Genomic DNA, 27,083 nt, shown 5'->3' on the forward strand with positions numbered 1-27,083 from the left:
TTTGTTTTGTGAAAAATCGTCGAAAATTCATTTACATTACCATTTTCATAAAACCAGCACTATGTTATAGAACAAAGATTTAACTTTTGAATTGTTAAAATAGCTATTTTACCATAACGTGTGAGTGTATCTTTTACCCACTACTTTGAAAAAAAAACTTAAAATAAAAACTTAAAATATGTTCAGCATGTTTTGAGAGAATAACATTTATCAATAACACTTTTTTTTTCTTCTTCTGATTTTTAAAATTTTGAAAATTCATCAGTACAAATTTTTTACACTGCAAAACTGAAAGACACGTTTTGACGTGACAGAAGAATGAAATGCCAAATCGAAATTTTGGAAAGTCGTAGCCCGAAAATTTAGAAAATAATCCACCCACATAAAAAATAGTCTAAGTTCTAGAATACGGTTTCAGCTCAGTCATAATGATAAATGTATTAAGTAACTATTTTTTTAGCCTTTCGTAATTGTCACGAGTCGAGCCCTAAGAAAGAAAAAAAACAGTGTTTTTTCTTAATGTAATCAGGATGCATATTGACTTTTTTTATATGTCTTTTTAATGATTATTTTTGTTGCAAACATAGGTCGAAAAGGCATTAAAATGACAGCAAAGGATTCCATTTTACACTGAAGAGTAGTTTCTCCTTGTCTTGTTTTTCTTTATCTTTATTTCTTCTCAAGAAGGATGACACTGCGAATTTAGATGACTGTAAAATATAACGGAGACTTGTATAATTGTATAGATCCGGGGGGGGCTGGGGGCCCAACCCCAACCCCGTTTTGGTTGGGAAAATTTGGTGGATTACATAAGGAATCACTGAAGCAATACGAGAGCGCCCCCCCCCTTTTTAGGTCAGTCAGCCATATATCATGAGTCATAAAAAAAATTCGTGCAGAAATACATATTGCTCTTTAATCAGTGATTTCTCTAGAAATACAAATCAAATGTCTATTTCATAATTTGTATAAGAAACTGGCGACATTTTCCGTACTAGTATTTAATAACCGAATGTTGATTGCTTAACTTCCAGTGGTAAATATTTCAGTCATGCTTGCCGGAGTCCTTGAGACTTTTAACTTCCAGTGGCAAATAAGTTTCAGTCATGCTTGCCGGAGTCCTGGACTAATGTATTTCAAGAAACCTGGGAATTTATAAATACTAACAATATATATGTCCCAGATGACACATAATTCATCCAGTTTAGACAAATACTACATGGATGATTTTACAAATGACCTGAACAGATTTTAGAATGTAATGATATTGTGAAATAGAATTTTAGCTGTTCGAAATTTTTACATATCTGCTTCCAAAACGTATTGTGTTTACAATCTAACACTACTGGTTCCATGAGATGTGAGCTTTTTGTTTGTCTCCTACAGTGTTATGATTTAAACCAGTATAGCAGACGGAAAACAACTTAAAACTTAGAAGTTAACATTACTAGTGGTAATTGAACGTTTTCATTAGTATTACATATCTTAACATTAGATTCTGAAATTACAAATCAGGGTGGAGAGGTTGTGATGTTGAAGCTGTAACTTTTAAGTGGAAAGGATTAGATTGGACAAAGGTCAATAATTCGGACAATAACCAGATAACACACCTCCAATATCTTACTTTATAGCTTTTTCTTCGTGACTACAACAGTTTATACATTAGATTTCTTTTAATTGAAGTTATCATCATCATGATTACTTAATAACGATTACTTATGATACCATTAAATACTCTAGCTGGTATTGAAAACATTTTTTTCAAACATTTGATCTTCACATAAAAAAGCTAATCTTGTGTTTTTGATATTTTGAATATAAACATGTTATTCTATTAGAACTTCTATATTGTAATAAAAAAAGTAGCAGTGTATTATTTGTATTTTTTGATGATTTTGTATGACAGATTTTGAATGTAATGTCTCCCTCTGTTAGTTGTAATATTGGTATTTTTTGTACCTCTCTGCCTGTCTCAAATATAAAATATAATTTATTTTTTCTAAATTCACTATGGATGATGAGATTTCTGAAAAAAAAAATCAATGCTAAAAATCACTAGCTTGTAACTGAGTTTTTTTCCTATTACTCATTGTTTTTTCATTTATTGTTTTGCATAGTTTGTTCATGCTTTTAAACAACTGTCCCAACTGGATTGTTGTTGGTTCATATCTGTCATATTTGCTTTATAGCTGAACTGTTTCATAGGAACTGTGAGCTTTTGCCATCACTTGGCATTTGTTGTCGTTGTACAGCAGGTGTATACTATTTCAAACATCTTCTCCTCTCAACCTACTGAACCAATTCCAACTATTACCAAACTTAAGCTGAATGGTCCTAAGAGTATCTAGAATAAATTTTGTGTTTTGATTTCTGTTTCTATAAGAAACATACCCACTATGGCTGAAATTCAACATAGGGATATACAATGCATTTTATTTTTCGTTTTTGAAGAAAATATGACAGATACAAAGAAGATATGAATGGAATTTTTAAGCCACTTATTAATATATATTGATAAGCAAAAACAATCATTGATGAAAGATTTAAGCAAACAATTTCAGGTGAGCAATTCAGGCTCTTGAGAGCCTCTTGTTGTAAATTGTTTTGTTATAGATAAAGTCATTAGTTTTTCTCAATTGAAAACAAATTTCTCATGTTGGGGCCATTTATAGACAACTATACAGTGTGGATTTTTCTTATTGCCTATGACTGCTAAAATCCACTTCATTTGATCTTTGGTGGATAGTTGTATCATGGATAATCATACCACATCTCCATATTTTTATATTGATACATGTACAAGATAAGACACAGGGTACCTGAATACATTACAATACAACAATATATGTTTATTCCGAGTAAGGTCCTTCAGGGAGAAAGACATAAACCGGCCTGTACTTTGATCTGTTAATGTAATAATTTTCCACTGAAAACTTTTGTTTTGTAGATGGATAGACTAATCAGACCATTTTGGAAACCTGATGAGGATCGTAACAGGAGTGCTAAAATTCTGTGTGGTGTGGTTGCTGCAGTCTACATATCCAACCAAGTAGTCAGAAAAATCATAGATATAGTTCAGAAGCAACAGATAAAGAAAAAAATTCAAAAGAACAGGGAAAATCGTAAACTGTCTAAAGCCCAACTTGAAGAGCATTTAAAAGGGAAAGAGGTAATATGATTTAAAGCATTAAACTGATAATAATGATAGCTGCATGGTCTGTGATACACATAAAAAGGATAACTGCTATTACAAAAAAACATTTTGAACAGCACATTAACCTCAAATATGTTGTAAAAATATGTTAAAAGGATTTATTTAGTTATCCCAAACTCATGAAAATCTATTTGTTTGCTTCAACTTTTCTGGATTTTCAAATTTAAAGGATAAATTGTTTACATGAAACAAAAATTTTAATTTGAAATGTTTGTGTTGTAATTCGAGTAAATTTGTACTTGCTGAGTTTGTGAGTTCCAATTCCAGCATATGACACACATACCTGACAAGGATAATTGACTAGGATTAACAGTTCCTCTACTTTATAGGTTTTTGGTTCTCCTTTGGAACTCACAGTACATGATATGGTTTTTCAATGTTGTAAGTAAAGATTTATTATAAAGTTTAAAGTTTATCCGCAGATAAGTACCAACACAATAAAGAGAATACTGAGCCTTTCATTTAAAGAACTCCAAGCTGAACTACAATCAGGGAAACTATCTGCAGTGGATGTGTTAAATGTTTATCAAATCAAGGTAAGCTTAAAGCTTAGAAGTTGCAAATAAAAAAATATTAACCATTGTGTTCAAAATTATGGTATAGATTAAGTTATTAAGTAATTTTAAATTCTAGGTCAATGTATATAGATTTGATTTCATAGAAAGACAAAATGTTGGAGTGAGCTAAATTTTTATTTCTTTCCCTATAAGGGTTTCTGATTTGATTTTAATGGAAGATATCTGTATATTGTCAAAGCTTCTTTTAATTTAGCCCCCAAAAAGAAAAATGTAAAGGCCTTCAGACATCAGAGCCATCATGGACTTCTATTACATGAACTGTGATAATATTTGCAATTGCTATGAAGTTAAACACATGTTTATGTTTATAATTATCTTATTCAGGCATTGGAAGTTGATAAGAGGACTAACTGTATTACAGAACTAGTACGAGATTCAGAGGTAAGGGTTGAAGCCACATCTGAGGTGTACTAGTACATATTACTCATCTGAGGTGTATGGAGGTGTATAGTAAATGTTAGACATATGGGGTATATAGCCTTTTTGCACTAAGGCAGCGCAAAGCAAACACCAATCAATCAAATCAATGTATTTTTTAATTTATAATTTTTGTAAACAACATTGCTGCTTCATTGTGTTTACTTGATAGGACATGAAAGCAAAGGATTTTGAATTGCCTGATCTGATCAGTTGTGAAGGTATCTCCTTATTTTCTAATTATATAGGAAAGAGCTAAACAACTAGATTCAGATAGAAAGAAGGGTCCATTGTATGGAATACCTGTTAGTATCAAGGAGACATACACTATGCCAGGATACCCCTGTACAGGAGGGATGATGTTTTATTTTGATGAAAAAGTAACTGAAGAAAATGTTCTAGTCCAGGTATGAAGATTTAATAGATTTGTATGTCATATATATATAAATAAGAAAAATGTGGTATGAGTGCCAATGACACAAAAGAGGGGCAAAAGATACCAGAGGGACATTCAAACTCATAGCTCGAAAATAAACTGACAACACCATAGCTAAAAAAGAAAAAGACAAACAGACAAATAATAGTACACAAGACAGAACATAGAAAACTAAAGACTAAGACAAATCTCCAGCCAAGTCACAATGTTAAAAAATTAAACAATTATAGGTCAAAGTATGCTTCATCATGGAGTCTTGGCTCACAATGTACAGCAAGCTATGATGGACCCCAAAATGACTAGTGTAAAACCATTCCAACAGGACAACATATGGTCTTATTTACGGTACATAAGAAAAACCTGAGAAACGAGAAACACTTATGTAACACACCAAAAAAATGATAACCACTTAGCAGCAGGATCTTGACTTAGAGTTAGAAAAGGTGCATAAAAATGCAACAGGTTTAAACATTTTAACAGGTGTCAATCTTCACCTTTTACTCATAATTTCGCATATGGTTGAATGATAGGTCTTGGTATGTGGCATTTGAGCACTAAATTCTTCAAATATTAGACCACCCCTTTGCAAAATTAAATAATACAAAAAGACAACAGTAAATTTATTCCAAAGAAAAATACATTCAAAGAGTTAAAAGTTTCTCGTTGGTAAAAAAAAAAAACAGCTTCAAATATATCTCAAATCATTAATAAATTAATTTACCAGCTAATATCATTAACCGGTATGTTTTGGTAAAAATTCCTAATTTGGAATAGGATGAATTAATCAGGAAAAAAATAATAAGTATAGAAGTTTATTCAGTGTCCAATACAAAAATAATTTGGTACCTGGCTTACTGAATGGTCTAAGTAGTTGAAATTACTGTATATAAAATACCAGAATATTATTTACTGTGGATTCATTATTATTTGTTGGATACCAATTTTGATGGGTTTTGTTGGTACAGGTGAACCACGAATTCAAATGTTCAACAAATAACATTTTGTTGGTACAGATGAACCAAGAATTAAAATGTTCAACAAATAACATTTTGTTGGTACAGATGAACCAAGTATTCAAATGTTCAACAAATAACATGATTTCAATACGCCTTATTGCTATCTGTCTGCCATTACTGGATATCAAACATGTTCCTGTAAAATTTTGACGTCATAAAACAAAATATCTGATGCCACAATGAAAAAGTGATTGTTGTATGTGTCAAAAGTTCAAGCGGCCAGGTCAGCCGGGATCAGCGATAAGGTGTTTATATAGACTTTGTATGCAGAGATTGGCTAAACCACAAAATCAAATATCCGTGAATATACAAGTTTTCAGCATTCCACAAAAATTGATACCCACGAAAATAAATGAACCCACAGCATGACATTTATACTTTTACATTGCCTTATTTTTAGTAAGTCTTTTGAGGGTAAAATATATATATAAACGTACAACATATGATTTGTTTGTCCTATTACATTTGATATATGACCATGTAATGTTTAAATAGGTTTTAAAGAATCAAGGGGCAATTCCATTTGTCAGGACCAACGTTCCACAAACTTTAATGACATTTGAATGTTCTAATTCACTATATGGCACAACAAAAAACCCACACGACCCCACTCGAATCCCAGGGGGATCATCAGGTGGTGAGTCTGCTCTGATTGGTGGAGGAGGTTCTATTCTAGGAATGGGTGGAGATATCGGTGGCAGTCTGAGGATCCCAGCACATATGGCAGGATGTTGCTCATTAAAACCATCTGGTGGTAGACTCAGGTTAATATACTTTGAATTATTTACAATAAAGTACAGTCAAACATACTTAAAGGTCATCTATCTTAAGCCAAAAACCTGTCTTGTCAGGTCATCCTGTCCAGCTGTAGTAGTCTGTAATGATCTGTAATACCTATATATTTTAAACCTCATTTCAAAGGTCACCTCTCCTAAAAAGTCAGCTTACAATGGTTCTGAAATTGAACTTTAAATACAGGTTTGACTGTATAACTGGTCCTTTACAAAAGTTGTGAGTTGATGATATGATTTAAAATTAAACATTTATTGGGCTTTCAACATGCATTTTCAAATTATTTCATAGAAGTTGTAAAGATTCATATTTGACTTTTCTACTATTTATTCACTTTAAAAAAAAGAAATATGTTGAAATATTAAAAGCTTATATGTGAATGATTTCTTTTTACTCATTTTATGTTTTATATCATTGTATATTATAATTAAGTTTTGATAAAGGTTAAGTTTCTATGTTATATAAAGACATTATGTACATATCTATGACTGGCTTTTAATATAGTTATTTATAAGATGTTGCTTGACCAATAATTTTACTTCCTTTGCAGTCGCAAAGGCCAAAACATGTTTAACAAAGGAGAAACTTTAGGTAAGAAAAACAAAGGGTTAAAAGACATTAGATATATCTAATATCTTATATCAATATTAAGAAACTCATTTAATTAAGTAAATGAAACTTTTTTGCCTATGAAACCTTCATTTGTAGTATTCAATCAGATGTGAATTTCAAAGTGTTTCATTAATTTATCTGACAGTATGATATAATATTGATAGGCAGTTGACCTTGAATTTTCACATTATTATTACATTTGTTTTTTTAATTGCTATATAAAATAAAAGGAGTTATGAAAATGTAAACAAATCTGCATATCACTTGAACTTTTTAATAACATTCATGATCATGATCGATGATAGCCATAAACATATTGTTTTCTTTAAATACAAATATATAATTTTTTTCTCTGCAGTAGTTTTTCATAATCTTTATTTTAATTTTTAGATTATATTTTGATTTTATTATTCCAGTGTAAACATTTATAATTAATGAGTATTTGACATTTTATTTGCTCTACATTTTCATAGGGGTAGGTTCAGTAAGACCCTTGTTTGGCCCCAAAATATAGCAGTTTTACAAAATTATAAAAATGTATACTTTTAGTTATTCATTCCAAAGTAGAATGTTTCTGCTACATAAATATGGGCTGTTTTTTAACAATACAATTTCTGTCTGAAATGAAATTGGCCGCATTTGTGTTCATTCGTAATATTGAAATGTAAGTTGTATTTGATGATTATACAAAACATATATAAAGATTGAGGATTTCAACACAGATGTGGCCACTTTCATTTTTGACTAAACCATCCGAAAAGTGACATTTTTTGGCATATTTGATAAATTTTTCATATTTAAGTTGAATCGGGGCGTTTTAAATGACTAAATCAGTTGAAATTTTTGACATAAACTAATTGAATCAACTGAAATAGGCACTTAAGTGTTTAAGAAGTGTCCAAAATCTTGCGGCAGATGAACCTGAAATTTTAGGCCAAAATCTGTTTAGGTTCCAGATTTTGGTTGATCAATTATTAAAATTTCATTCGGCTATTTACTTTAAAATTTGGCACCTTATTTAGTATTCACTACAATAATTTGAATAATATATTTCTTCATGTTCTTTGTTCAACCTTTTAATTAATAATAGATGAATTTTGTGATATGTTTTTAGTACAGTCCCAGACAGGACCAATGGCAGCCCAGGTAGATGGCCTAGTTAACTGTATGAGATGTTTACTGGTACCAGAGATGTTTAATTTAGATCCAGCAGTGCCACCTATACCTTTCAGAGAGGAGGTAATAAAGAATCATATGCTTAAAGAATGCACTTAGGTGAAATTTAAAAAATCTAGATTTTAAAATTGATAGTCAGAAGAGCATTAGTAAAGGTACAACATAAGTTAAAAAATATGATAGGTTATGGAGCTCCTTTTCAAGATAATTGATTTTTTTAAATGACCGGAAAAAGCTGACTTTTACCTTATATTTGCATTGGTATTATATGTGTCTCAATTCGAAAGAAAAGAAATTTACTATCTGCAGAAATTTTAGTAAATTGCCTTAAATGGGCCATTGAAGTCTTTATGTGAAAGCAAAATAGGTGTTATGGGGCAAATATTTTACTCTGTATTGTAGGAATAAAACCAAGGAGTCCGTACATTTGACAAAAATTCCTAAACCTCACTTTAACCCTTTAGCCCCCAAATCCCGCCTGTAGGCGTGATGGTGACAACCATTCTTTGATGGCCCGTTACATGACCCTCCATACTTTTTTTGAACTGCCCCAGCTGAACTGTCATGATAGCAGGGACTTCAACCAAGCAATTTATGGTCCATAAACTCTCCTTCATGAAAATTTGGCACTCTGAAAGCCGTTGAAGAGTTCAAAATCGGAAAAACATGAAAAGTAGCCAAAATCAGGTGGGGGTGGGCATCTTCTGATAGCCACTACGTAACTGGAAGTGACTGTAGGTATAAACTATTATCATAACTGTGTGCATAGGTGGTTCAGGAACACAACAACGTATAATATGGCCAATAAGAATCTAGTCCATAAAATCTAGGTCACCATTTTGTCAAAAATCAGTAAAAATGGACATTTGGCAGACCTTAGTTGACAATAATAATTCCCCAGCAAGACACTCAAGTCCCACATACTTCCAGTTAGCATGAATGGACTATAGGGTAATACCCTTATGACAAAGAAACACAGTGTTGTCAATGTTCACCTCTCAAGGTCGTTTTAAAATCGGAAAATAGATGGAAATTTACCATTTTTAAGTTTGGGTGGGTTCAAACCCACGAGAAAATATTCCACCTCCCAGCCCACCCCCACCCATGCCATCCACCCCCAAATCCCAATATATAGTTTAATAGATGAGCACCAGTTACAGCATCAAGAGTCTGCTAATTTGCATATAATTTGCATATGATTGCAAATTTTCGAAAATGCCTGATTTTCCAAAAATCTCTTGGGGGCGAATAAGTTAATACCATTTTGTTGTGTGATAAAGTGTTCATTCAGCACATTAAAGCCAATCTGAACTAAAGTTTTATAATACTGTATAAACATTAATTTTTGTTGGGTTAAAATTTTGTGGTTTTGTATTCAAAAGTAGGTTTGTGGGGATTAATTTTAGTGGTTTTGAAGTTGAGAAATTTTTTTTGTAAATGCCACTTTATAATTGACAATACTCAATAAAACTGATTTTAACTTTCTCCGTTGGTAAAATCAGTAATTGCAATTCATAGTAACAGTGAGCTAACTGGCTTTTACACACCTTTGATGTTTTAACCCAGGACAATGATTGTGTAATAAATGTATTACAACTTGAGGGCATTACAGAGCATTAGACTAAAATAAACTGTTATCACAGCGATGTGTCTCGCTTTTTTGTAATTTCGATAATGCAAATGTTGAAATTAAAGTACCTTCCTCTGTTTTTGGGATATGGAATTGATCAGAAATTTGGATGTTATTTTTAATTTCAGGTTTTTATAATTGTACCTCCCTGTCAGCAAGCATTTGTTTTACTATTGTAGATATTTACAGGGAAAAATAAGCTGACAATAGGATTCTACATAGATGATGGTAACATAAAGGCTGCCCCTGCATGTCAGAGGGCAGTGTTAGAGGTCAAGGCTATTTTAGAATCCCAAGGTCATACAGTAAGTTTTCTTGTTATAGTGTAATATTGAATATTCATATGAGATGGTATTGTTTTTATGGTAGTATTTGGAAAAATACTGAATGCATTTTATATTCTTGTAAAAGGTTTTATACGATTGATAATTATTGTTTGCTTAATGTTGAGTAAGTCTAGAACAGTCTTTAATTAGAACATAAATCTGTCCTAAATAGTTAAGTTTTTACCATATATCAAACTTTAAATTGGCCTGAGTTTAGGAAAGAAAAATTCAACTGAAAGATCTTCAACCAATACAAATTTCTTAATAAAGTTTATTTAATAAACAATAGTTAAAATGATTTTAGCAATGTAGACCAATGATTAGGTTCCTAACTAATGCATATTTTAAAACAAATAGTACCGTTTGGTACTCAACCCTTCTTCCTTTGTTTGAGGTTCCTGAAATTCAAGTGTGTGTCTTTAGCTTAAAATATTTTTACAGTAGAGTAAATTGTTTGGTTAACTTAAGCTGATGGTAGAGATATAAATATTTTCAATGGTCAGTTCTTAGTTACATGTAGTAAGTTCTGTTTTACATAATCATAAATTTCTCATATTTTACAGTTGGTCCCTTTTAAACCTGTTGATGTTTACAGAATGGCAGCACTTTTCCTGAAATCTGTATTTGCAGACGGTGGAAAAAGTTATTTAAATGTGTTGTAAGTATATTTAAGGTTTTTACAGAAAATTATTTATTTATTTAAAATTCAAATAACTTTATGAATTCTTGAAACATTGTTTCCTTTTTTAAATTGTAAAATCTTTCCCCACATGCACGAAATGTTTCAGAAACGAACATGTCTGCTATAATGGCAGTGGCACCAATTGCAAATATAGTGCTGCAAATTTATATGCCCCTGACTTAACGAAGGGAGCATTTAGTTTTACCCGTGTCCGTCCATCTGTAAGTCCCAAAATTGGTTTCAATTCTCTAACTTTAGTTGGCCTCAACCAAATTTTATGAAACTTATACACAATGCTAATTACCACAAAAAAAGAGGTCAAGTTTGAATTTTGGTGGTGTCACTTTTACCATTCTAGAGTTATGCCCCTTTACTAATGGGAAAATTGCTGAATTTTTCATTTCCATTTTCTAACTTAGTTTGCTTCAACAAAATGTTATGAAACATTTACACAATACTTATTACCACACAACACAGATCAAGTATGAATTTATGTGGCATCATTTTACCATTCTAGGGTTATGTCCCTTTACAAATGGAAAAATTGTTGAATTTTAGTTTCTGTTCTCTGACTTTAGTTTGTCTCAACCAAATGATATTTAACTTATACACAATGCTCATTACCATAAAACACAGATCCAGTATGAACTGTTCAAGAGTTATGCCCCTTTACAAAAGGAAAAATAGCCGTTCTCTTACCTAAGTTTGTCTCAACTAAATTGTTATATGAAATGTACTGTGGATTCATTAATTTTCGTTGGATACCCATTTTCGTGGATTTCGTGGTTACAGGTGAACCACCAAATTAAATGTTCTACAAATGACAAATTTGCACCATCATGCAAGTTTTCCCTAATCCTCTAAAAATGGTACCAACGAAAAAAATCCACAGTATATATAATGCTTATTACCACAAAACTCAAATTTTCAAAAGTTCAAATTTTGGTAGTGTCACTTTTATAGTTCTTGAGTTATGTCCCTTCAAAACGTTATATGCTAGCGGGGGCATCACCTGTGTTCCTATGGACACATTCCCCATTTATTATATTATATACAAATGAATAAATATGATATTATATGTTGCATATTGCATGATTAGCTTTGGTATGTCATCTAGTACAATATTGATATATATATTTGAGTAAAATATCAAGGCTAATCATGAAATATTATATATGGTTATTAACTGGCTGTGATGGCCCTGGTGTAGATTAAAGGTTAGCTGTTTTGTAAGTCAGACTAGAAAATTGTATGTATAGATACTAGATGAGTCAAACAGGCTACTGAAGCCCCTAGTTTTGTTTTTAAGTTTTATTTTTGATAAGGTATTTTGCACTTCTTATGTTAGGATGATTTTGATTTATATGTAATTTTGCAGTCGGTTTTATTGAAATTTCAAATGTAATTATAAGGTACTCGTTCATAGAGAGTTTGTTTATCATTTTTAACTTCTATATTTCAGAGACAAAGACATTGTTGATAATTCGTTACGTAGGATTATGTTTGCATTTTCACTGCCAAATTGGTTTAGGAAATTGTTTAGTTATGTTGCCAAGATGATAACAAAGGTAAAACTGCTTTAACATTTTTTGGTTTGTTAAATACATATCTATTTAGGAATGTCTTTTTTTGTTAAAAAAATACATTTTTGTTTTTAAAAAAAATCTGTAATTTGGACAAAGTAACACATGTCTAAAGTATGATGCAATAATAATTATGATACCTGTTGTAAAAATGACAGCAATGAAATATTTTCTTTCTTGAATCTGAGAATTCAATAATGGAAGGATATATTATCTGTTTGATGAACGCAATATAAAATAAAGGAGTAATAAAAAAACACAGGCAAAGTTTAATTTTTAATTTGTCTTCTTAGCAGTAAATTTTTGGTTTGATGATCACCAAGAGAAATTCTAATATAAAGATTTAAAAAGCAAAGATGATTATTATAAGAAATACAGTAAATAATTTACATGTCATGTTTGCTCTTCATTTTACAAGCTGCATCAAAGATTTCATAAATTCCTTTTATTAAAGTGGTACCCAACACCTTGACTAAATCTAATTCAACTCATTTATTTTCATTTAATTTGACACAATATTTACTTTTACCCTTTGACAAAAATAAAAGAATTTAAAAAAACTTGAAATACACACTTCATCAGAAAATTTCTTTGGATATATACATGTAGCAGTTTGACAAACACTTATTTTGATCATTGAGAAGCTTGATATTTCCTTAAAATGTGATTCAAATGATCATCTGATTTTTACAGAGTTATCTTTCTGTAGTGTTATGTACAACTTTATGTAAATTCCAAGTACATATAATACAAAATTTACAAATAAAATAATTGCTATCTCTTTTCCATAATTATATAATTGATTTTACTCCATAACTTATATTTTAAAAGATTTTGAGACAGGCAAAATATTGATTTGATTTTTTTGGTGACTTTTTTCAGGACCAGTTTACGTCTATATTGTTACAGAGTGGATGTGGTGTAGAGTAAGTATAGTACTTAATTTATATATAAAGATAACAGTCCTGGATGGAATTGATTTGATTTTGATTTTTGGTGTTTTAACGCGACTTTTAAGAACCGGATTTAGGCTATTTCGTGGCAGCCAGTTTTTATTGGTGGAGGAAGCTGGAGTGCCCGGAAACCACTGACCTTCAATAGGAAAACTGACAATCCTAGTCAATTAAGATTGGAGTCGAGTGCACCTGGATGTAATTGAAAATTGTTGGACGAGAATTTACAACACGCTTAATAAAGGAAAGAATGTTATTTTCATGTGGGCTGATGGATGATGACATTACTACCGTAAATGCAGAAATCAAGGCTTGTATTTATAACTTGTCATGATAAAACAATGCATAATATAAAATCAATATCTTCAAGCATGAAGAAAAAAAGACTGACGGATGGACAGACAGACAGACAGATGAAGTGCAAACCTAAAGTCCCCTTCAACAATAAGACCTTAAAGACTGAATATTAATTCCCTTTAACCTTTTCAGATCAGTAACAGAATATTGGGATTTAGCTATAAATATAGAGGTAAAGATACTACTATTATGTCACTTTTTAGCTCACCTGGCCTAAAAGGCCATGTGAGCTTTTCTCATCACTTGGCGTCCGTCGTCGTCGTTGTCGTCGACGTCGTCGTCGTCGTTAACAATTTTTCAAACATCTTCTCCTCTGAAACTACTTTCAGTTTGTGCTTTATTTTTTATTTCGTCAAAAAACATGGCCGTCATGGCTAAAAATAAAACACAGGGTAAAATGCAGTTTTTGGCTTATATCTCAAAAACTCCAGCATTTAGAGCAAATAAGACAAGAAGTTAAAGTATTTATTAGGTCAAGGTCTACCTGTCCTGAAATTTTCAGCCGAATTGGGTAACTGGTTTTTCAGGTATAATGCCTCTGAATTGATGATTTTAAAGAAATTTTGCAGTTTTTGGTTATTATCTTGAATATTATTATAGATACAGATAAACTGTTGATAGCAAAAATGTTAAGCAAAGTAAGATCTACAAATAAGTCAATTTGACCAAAATTGTCAATTGACCCCTTAAGGAGTTATTGCCCTTTAAAGACTTTTTTCACAATTTGTTCATCATGTTGACTTACTTTAAAAAATCTTCTCCTATGAAACTGCTGTATCAATTTCAGCTAAACTTAGGCTAAATGAGTTTCAGAGTATCTAGTATAAATTTTATATTTCATTTCCTTGTATGTCAGAAACATAGCTCCTATGGCTAAAATAGAACATAGGAGAAAATGATTTTTTTTTTGCTTTTGAAGAAAATAGGACGATTCAAAGAACATTTAAATAAATTGAAAAGCCAAAATAATCATTGATGAGAGATTTAACCAAAAAAATTAAGGTGAGCGATTCAGGCTCTTGAGAGTCTCTTGTTTTTTAACTCTTCAGAATCCAAATTTATATATAATATATATAGAATAATGGCTTTGTTTTTTATATTTACTTTATCTGCAAGAATATCAAGGGAGCCCCCCAGGGCTTGCTGATATTCGAGCTGATCAAGTCAGAATAAAAAAATTAAATGTCATTATTCTCCTTATCATCAATTTGATATAACTGTATTTCTTTGTTGTTGAGAAAATGAAGTAAAATGGAATAGTTCGTAAAATTACTTTTACACATACAAAACGTATAGATAGTTGTTCGGTTGTATGAATGAAGTCGCTTGCATTTCATTGATAGATTGATGCAAATGGATATAGGCGAGTGTAATATTTGAAAAAGACGTCTAGTTAAGGACTTTAATGCACCCACCTAACACACGGCTAATTTTTTTTTTAAATGAAAGAATAATGATTAAACTTTGATTTTTGCCCGGTCGTCACAAAATCGTACGGTGCAGTTTTTGTAAAATTGACGTTTATTTCAGAAATTAGTTGAAAATTATAAAATTACGACATGTTTTTCAAGCAAAGGAAATAAGTCGTATCTCTTCTTTTAAACAGAATAATTAAGTGAATTAGATTCTTAAAATAATGAAAAACAATATGTATAACTGTAACTCCGCATGCTTTTGCATTCCTTCTAAATATTTGACATTTTGTACCAAAATTTTCATAATCCCGACCTTTTCGGATCTACAATTAAATTTTTATTAAATGTTTTTGCTCTCTATCCGTTTTAGAACACACCAAATTACTCGTCAGTTATCGTTTTTTCATTCAAGATCAAGACTTTATCTCAACATTTCTTAAAATCACGAATTTCTGTAATTTTATGATGTTGGGTAAAATCACTATAATTTCCGGAATCCCTTATCTATTTCGTTATCGTTTTTTACTGAATATATTAGTCGATTTCCGTGTACTTAATAGTGCTTTTAGAGTACGATAAATCATATCTAAGCGGCTCTATTTCTATCTTTAACTTCAGTGTAGCTTAAATAGATATAAAATCGTCCGAAATAAAGATCAAATCAAAGTAAAATATAGTTTTTGAGTTCTGTAGAATTCACCCCTTTCTAAATAAGGAATCGTATCGGAAAATTGTAGAAAATCTTCCGAATCGTGTCCGAAATTTTCACAGTCCAGTTCACAATGAAACCCTTCCTTTGCTAAAAAGCAAAAACATATCCATTTATTGACACAGATGCATAGTCTGTCATGTATTTATTACATAGAAACTATGTAGTTAAACACTTAAATGAAGATACAGTTGCATTGCCGCAGTGGGAAAACGAAAAGATAAAGTTTACAGAAGACTGGTCGATGAATATGAAAAAAAATGAAAACATCCCATTTGAAAATACAAAATATCATAAGAGTTGCTATAAATATTTCAAAAGTAAGCACAACCTATCATCTTCTGTTTTGTCTGTACAAAGACTTTGTTCTACATGTACCAATTCTACCGACCAGTCTCTTCTCATATATCAACGAGCCCGGAGGGCAGCAGATCGACAAATCAGAATATCATTCTGATTTGTCTGTTTGTATATTTTGCAAATGTATAAAGCCTATAAGCAAGTTACACAACTTCATAAGGTATCCTCTGAGGAGCAAACTCAAGCTGTTTTGGGTGTTACTACATATATCTACTACAATGATCTGATTTACAAAATAACTCAGTCATGATAATTTTACCATTAAATCTTTATACCATCGAGCTTGCATCGCTAAATATTTGCTCCAAAATTTGAAATCAGAAATTAAAGAGCTATTTAGTTCTGAACATAAAACATTTACTAACATTTCGACGATTAAAGATGACGTGCCTGTACACAAGGAAGTATTCTGGTTAACAACTTACTTGATCAGTGAACCGGGCTTAATTTCTGCCCGAGGATCGCCGCCGAGAAAACTACACAACATATGATCAGCTTCAACAAAAACTAAAAAACCATGGTCAATTTATAGTTACATGCATACAGCTTCAACAAGACCAAGGTGCATCCAATATTGTATACAGTAGCTCTATAATTTTGTCTTATGCCGTAATGACGGAAAATTACCCGTTTAAAATGATGCGATATACGGTCTGTCAAAATTAAAGATCTGAGCAGTGACTGCGAAACTGGTTGCAAGCACTTTATGCAGCTACTAGTACTTTACGGAAGCAGATATAGGGGTAGAGTTGTAATCCAATCACCTTATCCATTATCTAAAAACATTTTACTGGATTATTCAATTGAAATTATGCCATCTGCTTTAAGAAACATTTCTGTATTGTCTTAAGCTTTTAGATGATGACACATCTGCGGCAGTTAATAAAGCGTACAATATTCCTATTGACAAAGTTCTTAGATGTATGGCTTTAGTAGAATGTATATTATCTATAAATATTTTTTTTACTCTTTTTCATTTAGGTTTATCACTACAAACGCACCGTATTTATGGACACACCTTTGATAACTATCAACAAGTTTGACTGATCAGGAGATTAGAAACAATAAAAATGGGGCATCCATTCTACATGGCATTATTTTTCTTCTGGGGGTTAAAATTTTATCCAAGACAATGTCGACCTAACTACAGAAACAATAACAGATCTCCGTATGATTTTGGTTGGCTAAAATGCAACATCGGTCCGGTATGATGTCATTCGACTTTCTACAAGATTTGATCTGTTCACGCATTGGTATAGGTATAGGGGGAGAGTTGAGATTTCCAAAAACATATTTAACCCCGCCGCAATTTTGCGCCTGTCCCAAGTAAAGAGCCTCTGGCCTTTCTTAGTTTTGTATAACTTTTATTTTAACTTCTTGAGTATATTTCGAAGCTTAGTATGACGTCCATTATCATTTCAAACTAGTACATTTTTGTGTAGGGGCCAGCTGAAGAACGCCTCCAGATTTGGGAGTTTCTTGCTGCATTGACGACCCATTGGTGGTTTTTGGCCGTTGCCTGCTTTTTAGAGCGTTGGTGTCTCTTTGACAAATCCCTCATGTCCATTCCAAATTTTTAATTCAATCTGTATATAGTAGATCTTGTGTCCGCTTTGAGCAAAACCTCTGCTGTACTGATATATGCCCATGCCAAGGAAGTTGTCTTTGTATGGATATGTTGACCGATAAAAATGATGAGATTACAAGTTTAAATGAAGCTATAATATTCCGATATCGCAATATTCCGACACCTAAATGGTCCAACATCCCATTGGTTAGACGTTTCGATCATTTAGGTTATACGCTAACGGGATTTTAACATCAGAAAGCCAAATAAAAGGTTCAATAGCCCTGTCATCCGTTTGAAGCGGTGAAACAAGATAAAAAAAAGTAATACGGCCGACTGAAGTAAAATCAAACACAGTTTGACGTACAATGAGTGATCATGTTTTCCTTGTGATGTTTTATATTAAAACTATCAATTTGTTGATATAAATATACTAGTAGCACTTTACTCATTTTAGTTATGTTTGTTAGTACTCTTATCATATCTGATTTAGTGATGTATGAGTTGTTAATGTCTGTGTCATTTTGGTCTTTTGTGGATAGTTGTCTCATTGGCAATCATACCACATCTTCTTTTTTATATATCAACATATTGCACTACAATAATAAAAGAAAATCTGCTCTATTGTTGTCTGATCTTGAAGCGGTTGGCAGGCTTTCAAACTAACAGGAGACCATACGCTTCCTCAATTTTAATGAACAGCTCATCATGGGACTTTTCTAAACAATTAAAAATACGTCATATGTTATATGTTATATTTTCCTCTTGCTTCAAATATTTTGTTTCGGATTATTTATATCAAATTTGCAGATATATGTTTGTAAATACGTGCAATCAAATGATATGATGGTATTATAAGATTTAGATAATGCAATGGCGACTACAGATACATTTGTGTGACTTAAATGGTTGATTTTCAAAGACTCCGAGAGAAAACGTTATGTAACATGTGTTACCGTTAAAATCAACCAAAATTAATTAATATTATGATAGAAATATATTTTCCCAACAGTAATACAGCATTCCTATAAAATTGTTTCGTTTTTGCATTTGTTTTGACTCAATTTTACAACTGGAAGTATCCGTGAATTGAAATTGCACCCATGACCTTTGACGTCGATTAAAAAAATAATGCACCATAATTTCTTTTGACGACCGGGATATTTAGAAAGTACACATTCTTAGCTTTCTCGTGATATATAATTTAGCCGTGTGTTAGGTAGGTGCATTAAAAATGTAAATTTGGCTCTCATATCACTCGCCTAATATGAACAATTGAAGTTGTTGCAATGATACATGACTTCATTGCAAATATTTACGAGTATCAAGTCCTGTCCATAATCTAAAAAGTATTAGGCAGTATTAAGATCAAAGGGAAAATGAACAGATTGCTGATAAACTTAATGTTTAAGATAAAAAAAAAAAATATTTATCAGGAAATACTGAAAAAGGAAACTTTCTGACAAAATAATGCCCAAAATAGATAAATAATAAAAAGAAATAGCTATATATAGGAGTAGCTTGATGTTTATTCATACCACCTTATTTTTTGGTAGCAGTAACTCTATGTATCACATTTACTTGACATTTAATCATTTTATAGCTGTTAGAACAAACATTATCATATTGAGGACTGCCACTTAAATAGGAGGGTAGCCACCATGGAAAACCAAACATGTCACTGGCATTTTAAAAACCACTTATTTTCTATTTCTTGCATATTCACAATAGAGTGCAAAAATGTCACCTGCACAAATATTTATTGCTATAAGGATCATTTGCAATATAGATTAATAGCTGAGCTATCATATATTAGTTGTATTTGAAGATAATGAAAGAAGATTACAGGTACACAGTGAAAATGAACTAAATGTTTGATGCTATTTCATATTATATTAATGTGTTTGGAGATGTATTAGCTTAGGTAGAATTTTATCTGAAATTTAATATACATGTATTTCAGAATTACAGAGCTGATTTTTTAAAGAAATGGAGAAATCACAAGTTAGATGCAGTTATTTGTCCTGGATTTGCCTTTACAGCAGTTCCTTCAGGGAGAGTCACAGATGTATCTGGTATTTAACTTTTAAAACAGAGAAATCTAAGTTAAGAAATAACAGTACTGTAGAAAAGTTCCCATTGTCAAGTTCAGTTTTACTTGCAAGCTATAGATTGAAGTTACACTTTTGGATGTTTACAATTTTATTCAGATTTTAGATTTGAGATATCTTAAGCTAAACCTGAAGACCTCCGTCAACCCATGTCGTTAAATTTTTCAAAAATCTTATACTGTGAAACTACTTGGCCTTTAACAGCAAAAATTATCAGCAAGATGATCTACAAATAAGTCGACTTAGTCTTAAACCATTAAATGACTCCTTATTAGATCACAATAAACTACAGATGATATCTATTGGTTTTTAGCTCACCTGGCCCGAAGGGCCAAGTGAGCTTTTCCCATCACTTTGCGTCCGTCGTCGTCCATCGTCGTCCTCCGTCGTCCGTCCTTGTCGTTAACTTTTACAAAAATCTTCTCCTCTGAAACTACTAGGCCAAATTGAACCAAACTTGGCCACAATCATCATTGGGGTATCTAGTTTAAAAAATGTGTGGCGTGACCCGGTCAACCAACCAAGATGGCCACCACGGCTAAAAATAGAACATAGGGGTAAAATGCAGTTTTTGGCTTATAACTCAAAAACCAAAGCATTTAGAGGAAATCTGACATGGGGGTAAATATGTTTATCAGGTCAAGATCTATCTGCCCTGAAATTTTCAGATGAATCGGTCAACCCGTTGTTGGGTTGCTGCCCCTGAATTGGTCATTTTGAGGAAATTTTGCTGTTTTTGGTTATTATCTTGAATATTATTATAGATAGAGATAAACTGTAAACAGCAATAATGTTCGGCAAAGTTAGATTTACAAGTAAGTCAACATGACCGAAATGGTCAGTTGACCCCTTTAGGAGTTATTGCCCTTTATAGTCAATTTTTAACCATTTTTCATAAATCTAAGTAATCTTTTACAAAAATCTTCTCCTCTGAAACTACTGGGCTAAATTAATCCAAACTTGGCCACAATCATCTTTGGGGTATCTAGTTTAAAAAATGTGTGGCGTGACCAGGTCAACCAACCAAGATGGCCGCCACGGCTAAAAATAGAACATAGGGGTAAAATGCAGTTTTTGGCTTATAACTCAAAAACCAAAGCATTTAGAGGAAATCTGATGGTAAAAATGTTTATCAGGTCAAGATCTATCTGCCCTGAAATTTTCAGATGAATCGGTCAACCTGTTGTTGGGTTGCTGCCCCTGAATTGGTCATTTTGAGGAAATTTTGCCGTTTTTGGTTATTATCTTGAATATTATTATAGATAGAGATAAACTGTAAACAGCAATAATGTTCAGCAAAGTTAGATTTACAAATAAGTCAACATGACCGAAATGGTCAGTTGACCGCTTAAGGAGTTATTGCCCTTTATAGTCAATTTTTAACCATTTTTCATAAATCTAAGTAATCTTTTACAAAACTCTTCTCCTCTGAAACTAATGGGCCAAATTAAACCAAAGTTGGCCACAATCATCTTTGGGGTATCTAGTTTAAAAAATGTGTGGCGTGACCCAGTCAACCAACCAAGATGGCCGCCACGGCTAAAAATAGAACATAGGGGTAAAATGCAGTTTTTGGCTTATAACTCAAAAACCAAAACATTTAGAGGAAATCTGAAAAGAGCAAAAATGTTTATCAGGTCAAGATCTATCTGCCCTGAAATTTTCAGATGAATCGGTCAACCTGTTGTTGGATTGCTGCCCCTGAATTGGTCATTTTGAGGAAATTTTGCCGTTTTTGGTTATTATCTTGAATATTATTATAGATAGAGATAAACTGTAAACAGCAATAATGTTCATCAAAGTAAGATTTACAAATAAGTCAGTTGACCCCTTTAGGAGTTATTGCCCTTTATAGTCAATTTTTAACCATTTTTCGTAAATCTTAGTTATCTTTTACAAAAATCTTCTCCTCTGAAACTACTGGGCCAAATTAATTCAAACTTGGCCACAATCATCTTTGAGGTACCTTGTTTGAAAAATGTGTCCGATGACCTGGCCATCCAACCAAGATGGCCACCACGGCTAAAAATAGAACAGGGGTAAAATGTAGTTTTTTGCTTATAACTCTGAAACCAAATCATTTAGAGGAAATCTGACAAGGAGTTAAATTGTTAATCAAGTCAATATATATCTGCCCTGAAATATTCAAATGAATTGGACAACCGGTTGTTGGGTTGCTGCCCTCCAATTGGTAATTTTTAAAGAAATTTTGCTGTTTTTGGTTATTATCTTGAATACTATTATAGATAGCGATAAACTGTAAACAGCAATAATGTTCATCAAAGTAAGATCTACAAATAAGTCCACATGACCTAAATGGTCAATTGACCCCTTAAGGAGTTATTGCCCTTTATAGTCAATTTTTAACAATTTTCATTAATTTGGTAAATTTATGTAAATTTTTACCAAATATTTTTCTCTGTTACTAATGGGCAAAGTTCATTATAGATATAATTGTAAGAAGCAAGAATGTTCAGTAAAGTAAGAACTTCAAACACATCACCATCACCAAAATACAATTTTGTCATGAATCCATTTGTGTCCTTTGTTTAATATGCACATAGACCAAGGTGAGCGACATAGGCTCTTTAGAGCCTCTAGTTTAGTTTTGGTTATTGAAATTTCATTTTTGTGTAACTCCAAAATTGAAATTATTTTTGGTACCATGATTAATTTTAAGAGTATTTTTATCTAGTACACATATTTTTTTATGGAATTTATCATTTATTGTCCTTGATTCTAGAAAATTGAATGAAAATAATTTTTTTACTGCATTGTTTTGTTGTATTTTCAGTTCTAGCTGATGCATGGTATCTAGTAATCTAGTACAATTTTATTTATTTTTCAGGTGGAGTGACCTATACAAACCTCTATAATTTGTTGGATTACACAGCAGGAACCTTGAAAGTGACAAATGTGACACAGGCTGATCTGGATAACTTTCAACATTACCCATCTAATACATGGTTGGAAAAAAACATCAAGAAGGTGATTTATCTCCCTTGTCTAATATCAAGTTATGACATATATATAGATTATTACATTGATACCAGTGGATTATCGGATTATCCAATCGAGATAGTTAAATTATCAATTTTAAAAGTCAGAGCCTCAGCGAGGACTTTAAAATTGATAATTTAACTATCGAGATTGGATAAATCTGATAATCCAAGCGTAACTATGTAATAATCTGTTTCTCGAATGATTAAAAGATAAATTTTTCTTTTTTTCTAAACAAAAATCCCCTTCGAGTGCCTTCCACTTTCCATGAAGTTGTCAATTTCATTAACACCTGTTAGAACATTTTGATTCATTCAGTGAGCTAAGAAAGGTTATGACCCTTAAACTCAGCCAATCAGCTTCTGAAATCACCGGCAACCACACGTTGATTAAATTTGTTGATACAATGGGTTCGGAAAGGGATATATTTCTATAGAATTAGAGAAATAATTATATAACGCTTAGTTAAAGTAAATTTAATATACTTTTTAAGCATTGTTAAATGATTTTTTATATATCAGGAATGCAAACAAGCTGAATTTTAATTTGTACTCAGCAGTGCATTTTGTAATTTCAAGTCCAAAAACCTGTATTTTTATACATCAGGTTTAATTTTGAACATCATACATTTAACTAAAGGTGGATTTACACAGTACATTTTTACATCAGATTTTTTAATTCTAATGTTTCTTGGACAAAAACCACACTGTGTGAATACTCAAATGGGATTTCATTTGATTAATTGAATGGAAAATCCTATCTTTTGAACAGAATGCTGTACGATTTACCTAAAGCAGATTATGTCCCTTGTTGGCTTTATGAATATTGCTGTGGTTTTTAATATTGATTTAAAGATAATATTTGATTTATAATATACATGTATATAAATTGTTTATGGTCTTCCTCATGACAACATTCTAGTCTTAAAACTTGTACAGGTATTTGTAATTCTTATTTAATTGTAATTTAAAAATCAGATATTGCCTTTTTTGAAAGTCTGATACAGATTACTCTCATCAAAATCTCAGCATTAAATCTGACTACCATGAATTTTACTATCTTATAGTTGATCTGTTTCCCGCAGTTTTAGTTTGTTACACGGATTTGTGTTTGCTTTATTGAATTATGACTATTGAACAGTGGTATACTACTGTTGCCTTTATTTATTTATCACAAATGCTAGGCTGTTCATTTAAAAATAAAGTCTTAATAAAGGTTGGTGGTTTATCCCTGACTTCTCTTGAATTGTACAAGTGCATAAAAAAACACTGGGAAAATAAACATTTGATATTTACAAAGGAATCCCTGTGGTGATTTTCATTTGTTTTTCATAATTAAGAACTAAAACTAAGAGTGTAATAACTCACATACTGATTACTTATACTGTGGATTCATTATTATTCGTGGGATACCAATTTTCGTGATTTTCGTTACCACAAATTTAAATGTTCAACGAATCACAAATTTGCTATTGGGTTGTATACAGTCTTAGACGAAACCACGAAATCAAATATCCACGAGAATGAAAGATATCCGCAATCCACGAAAATTGATACCCACGAAAATAATATACATCCACAGTATATTGCTTTTTTTCTATAGTTTTCAGAAGGCTCGAAAGGTTTACCTGTTGGAGTACAGTTCGTAGGTTTATCCTACCAAGAAGAATTGGTTCTTAGATTAATGAAAGATGTGGAAACATGCTTGCATAAGAATAAAATAAAAGAAGAATTGTAAATGTCATTTTTAATTAATTTATATTTATATTATTTTCATTATTTATTTATTAAGAATTGAGTGAGCAAATACTATGCTAAATGAAAATGTTTAAACAAATGGTTGTAAAAAAAAGAGACTTGCAGTTTTTGACTTTTATGTATATCGAAATTAAGATCTTTGTATTTGATATATTGGCTTATTCATAAAGTTTGCTCTTGAAATACCCAGTTTTCTAATAAGGAAATGGCCAGTTCATAAGTTTGATTTTAAAAGCAAAGGATTTCCTTCATATATTTATATTTAAATGATTAATTTCAGATAAAAATTGTCATTTTTTTTTTTGGCCTGAATGAAATATACTATTGACTCTTGGTGACAAGAACTACCTCCAATAACAACATTCACGTAAATTTTTAGTCACTATTGTTTATAAGGTTAAGTTTATGAAGTTTTTCATAATTTCTATGCAAATCAAATGACTAGAATTGATGTTATTAGAAGTAATTATCTTTTTTATTTCTATTGTCTGGAGGCATATCCATGTGAACTTTTTTTTTGTCTTCAGGACAGAACTTATTCAATCAAACGATAATTAAACAGCATTTATATATTTTTGTAACCAAAAATCCTTTAGCTAGTCTAGTATTAGCTGAATGGCAATAATAATAAAAATAAATCAATATTTTCTATTAGACTTGTGAATCAAATGACTTTCTTATGAGAACATATTTTAATTATTTTCTTTCACAATTTATTATGATTTTTTTAGTATTTATCTATTATTTTTGATATTTTTATGTAACTTTGACTGTGATTCTTGTACATGAATAGCTCACCATATAATACCTCATTGTTACACCTATCTGTTTTATAAGAATAAAGAGCTATACATTTATAGATAGCTAAAAAAAATAAATGGGAAATTAGTAAGTCTAGCTTTCTGCTGGTTTGTAATTTTAACACAGTTAACTTTTTAAGTGATTTTGATGAAAATATATTGCATAATATGTGCTGCTGTATTTGAAATAAATATTGCATATATATATAATTCATGTGATGGGATTGAAAAGTTTGTTTGATAATTATTTGAATTAAAATTTATTATTATAAAAATATTAAATACAACTTGGATAACTTTAATGGTACAGAATAATTGTTTTCTATTATTTGTTGTAAGGACTCAAGTTTCTTTATGACACGATGTATTGTGTTTTTTTATAAACAATGTTATTGGTGATATTTAGGAATTACCCTGTCTGTTTATATGCCTGTCCTGTCCATGTGTCTTGCATGGTCAACTTTTTCAAAATGGCAATTGGTTAAAGTTTAAGCAGGACATTACCCAACATTCAAAAGGGGAGATACTTATACTGACCTAAATGCCGCAATATGTTTCAAGTCTCTGCAGTGGCGGATCCAGCCATTTTAAAAAGGGGGGGTTCCAATTACATGTCCCCATTCAAATGCATTGATCGTCCAAAAAAAAGGGGGGGTTCCAACCCCCGGAACCCCCCCTCTGGATCCGTGCCTGTTCTGGTAAGCTTAACAGATATTGATGAAACTTTACACGGTTGCAGAATGTTACCAATGAATGATGGGTTTGACTTTCATTTAAAAAGAAACTCTGAATTAGATCTTGAACACTAAAATTGTTTTTGTAATAACAATAAATTACACTTTTATCTGAGGGTGTGCATAGGGAAATGTTATCTATCCTAAAATTTACAGGAGATTCTTGGGTCTCTACCCAGAAAACTAAAATTGATTTTGCTCTGTTAAAAGGAGAGATAATGGAATTTCTTTTACTTTAATACTGCAACATGTGGTTATAACATTTAAGCATTACTCATCCTAAATATCTAAATAGATATTGACAAAGTTGAAAAACTGTATCTGAGAATATGGAAGTGTGAATATAATCAGTCATACAATATGTGTTAAAAAATATACTTTACACAATTATAAAATATTATCTGAGGATATGCATAAAGTGGAATGTTCTCACATTTTAAAGGAGAGAATCTTACTCACTTCAAAGTTCTCATAAACTTAACTATGTACTTGATGTATTTTAAAGAAAATTTATACAGTTGTAGAACAGTACCCTAGAATGTGCTTTAAAGAATGCTATTCTTGTCCTACATTGTTAAGAGGACCCTCTCTCATAGCTCATAGAAGACGAAAATCGTTTGAGTTGTTTTCTATTTAGTAATTTTTTATAAACAGTAATTTTATGTTAAAGATATATAAATAATGGTGCATGGAGTGATTTCATTAACATGCAGTAGAAATACAAGTATGAAATATAAAAGTTGTCAATCAGAAGAAAAGTTGATATAAGTTTCATTTAACTTAATTCTGGTTCAAATTGATAGAAAAAAGTTTTTTTTTTAAAGACAACCTTTAAATATTTTTTTAATACTATATTTT

At 31.4% G+C, this 27,083-nt stretch overlaps 1 protein-coding gene across 2 annotated transcripts; it reads left to right on the forward strand.

Annotated features, from left to right (window-relative positions):
* Positions 1-1,348: 1,348 nt before the first annotated feature.
* On the forward strand, positions 1,349-25,569 carry LOC139512818 (vitamin D3 hydroxylase-associated protein-like). Of its 2 annotated transcripts, none has more exons than XM_071300745.1 (16): positions 1,349-1,453; positions 2,948-3,169; positions 3,637-3,750; positions 4,117-4,173; positions 4,458-4,616; positions 6,157-6,425; positions 7,004-7,044; positions 8,180-8,304; positions 10,051-10,176; positions 10,761-10,855; positions 12,342-12,447; positions 13,345-13,388; positions 13,905-13,944; positions 19,787-19,898; positions 22,783-22,922; positions 24,537-25,569. In XM_071300745.1, the coding sequence occupies exons 2-16, from the start codon at positions 2,948-2,950 to the stop codon at positions 24,669-24,671; spliced, it is 1,785 nt and encodes a 594-aa protein (XP_071156846.1). In that variant the 5' UTR covers positions 1,349-1,453; the 3' UTR covers positions 24,672-25,569. The 2 variants fall into 2 exon arrangements, with proteins under 2 accessions (XP_071156846.1, XP_071156847.1); XM_071300746.1 differs by lacking the exon at positions 1,349-1,453 and adding an exon at positions 1,466-1,577.
* The last annotated feature ends 1,514 nt before the right edge of the window (positions 25,570-27,083 follow it).

This window comes from Mytilus edulis, chromosome 2 (genome assembly GCF_963676685.1).
Source record: "Mytilus edulis chromosome 2, xbMytEdul2.2, whole genome shotgun sequence".
Taxonomy (NCBI): Eukaryota; Metazoa; Mollusca; class Bivalvia; order Mytilida; family Mytilidae; genus Mytilus; species Mytilus edulis.

Coding starts and splice junctions, on each gene's coding strand:
- LOC139512818 (XM_071300745.1), top strand. CDS start 2,948: ATGGATAGACTAATCAGACCATTTTGGAAACCTGATGAGGATCGTAAC. Junction 6,426..7,003: donor CCATCTGGTGGTAGACTCAG/GTTAATATACTT, acceptor CTTCCTTTGCAG/TCGCAAAGGCCAAAACATGT. Junction 10,177..10,760: donor TAGAATCCCAAGGTCATACA/GTAAGTTTTCTT, acceptor CATATTTTACAG/TTGGTCCCTTTTAAACCTGT.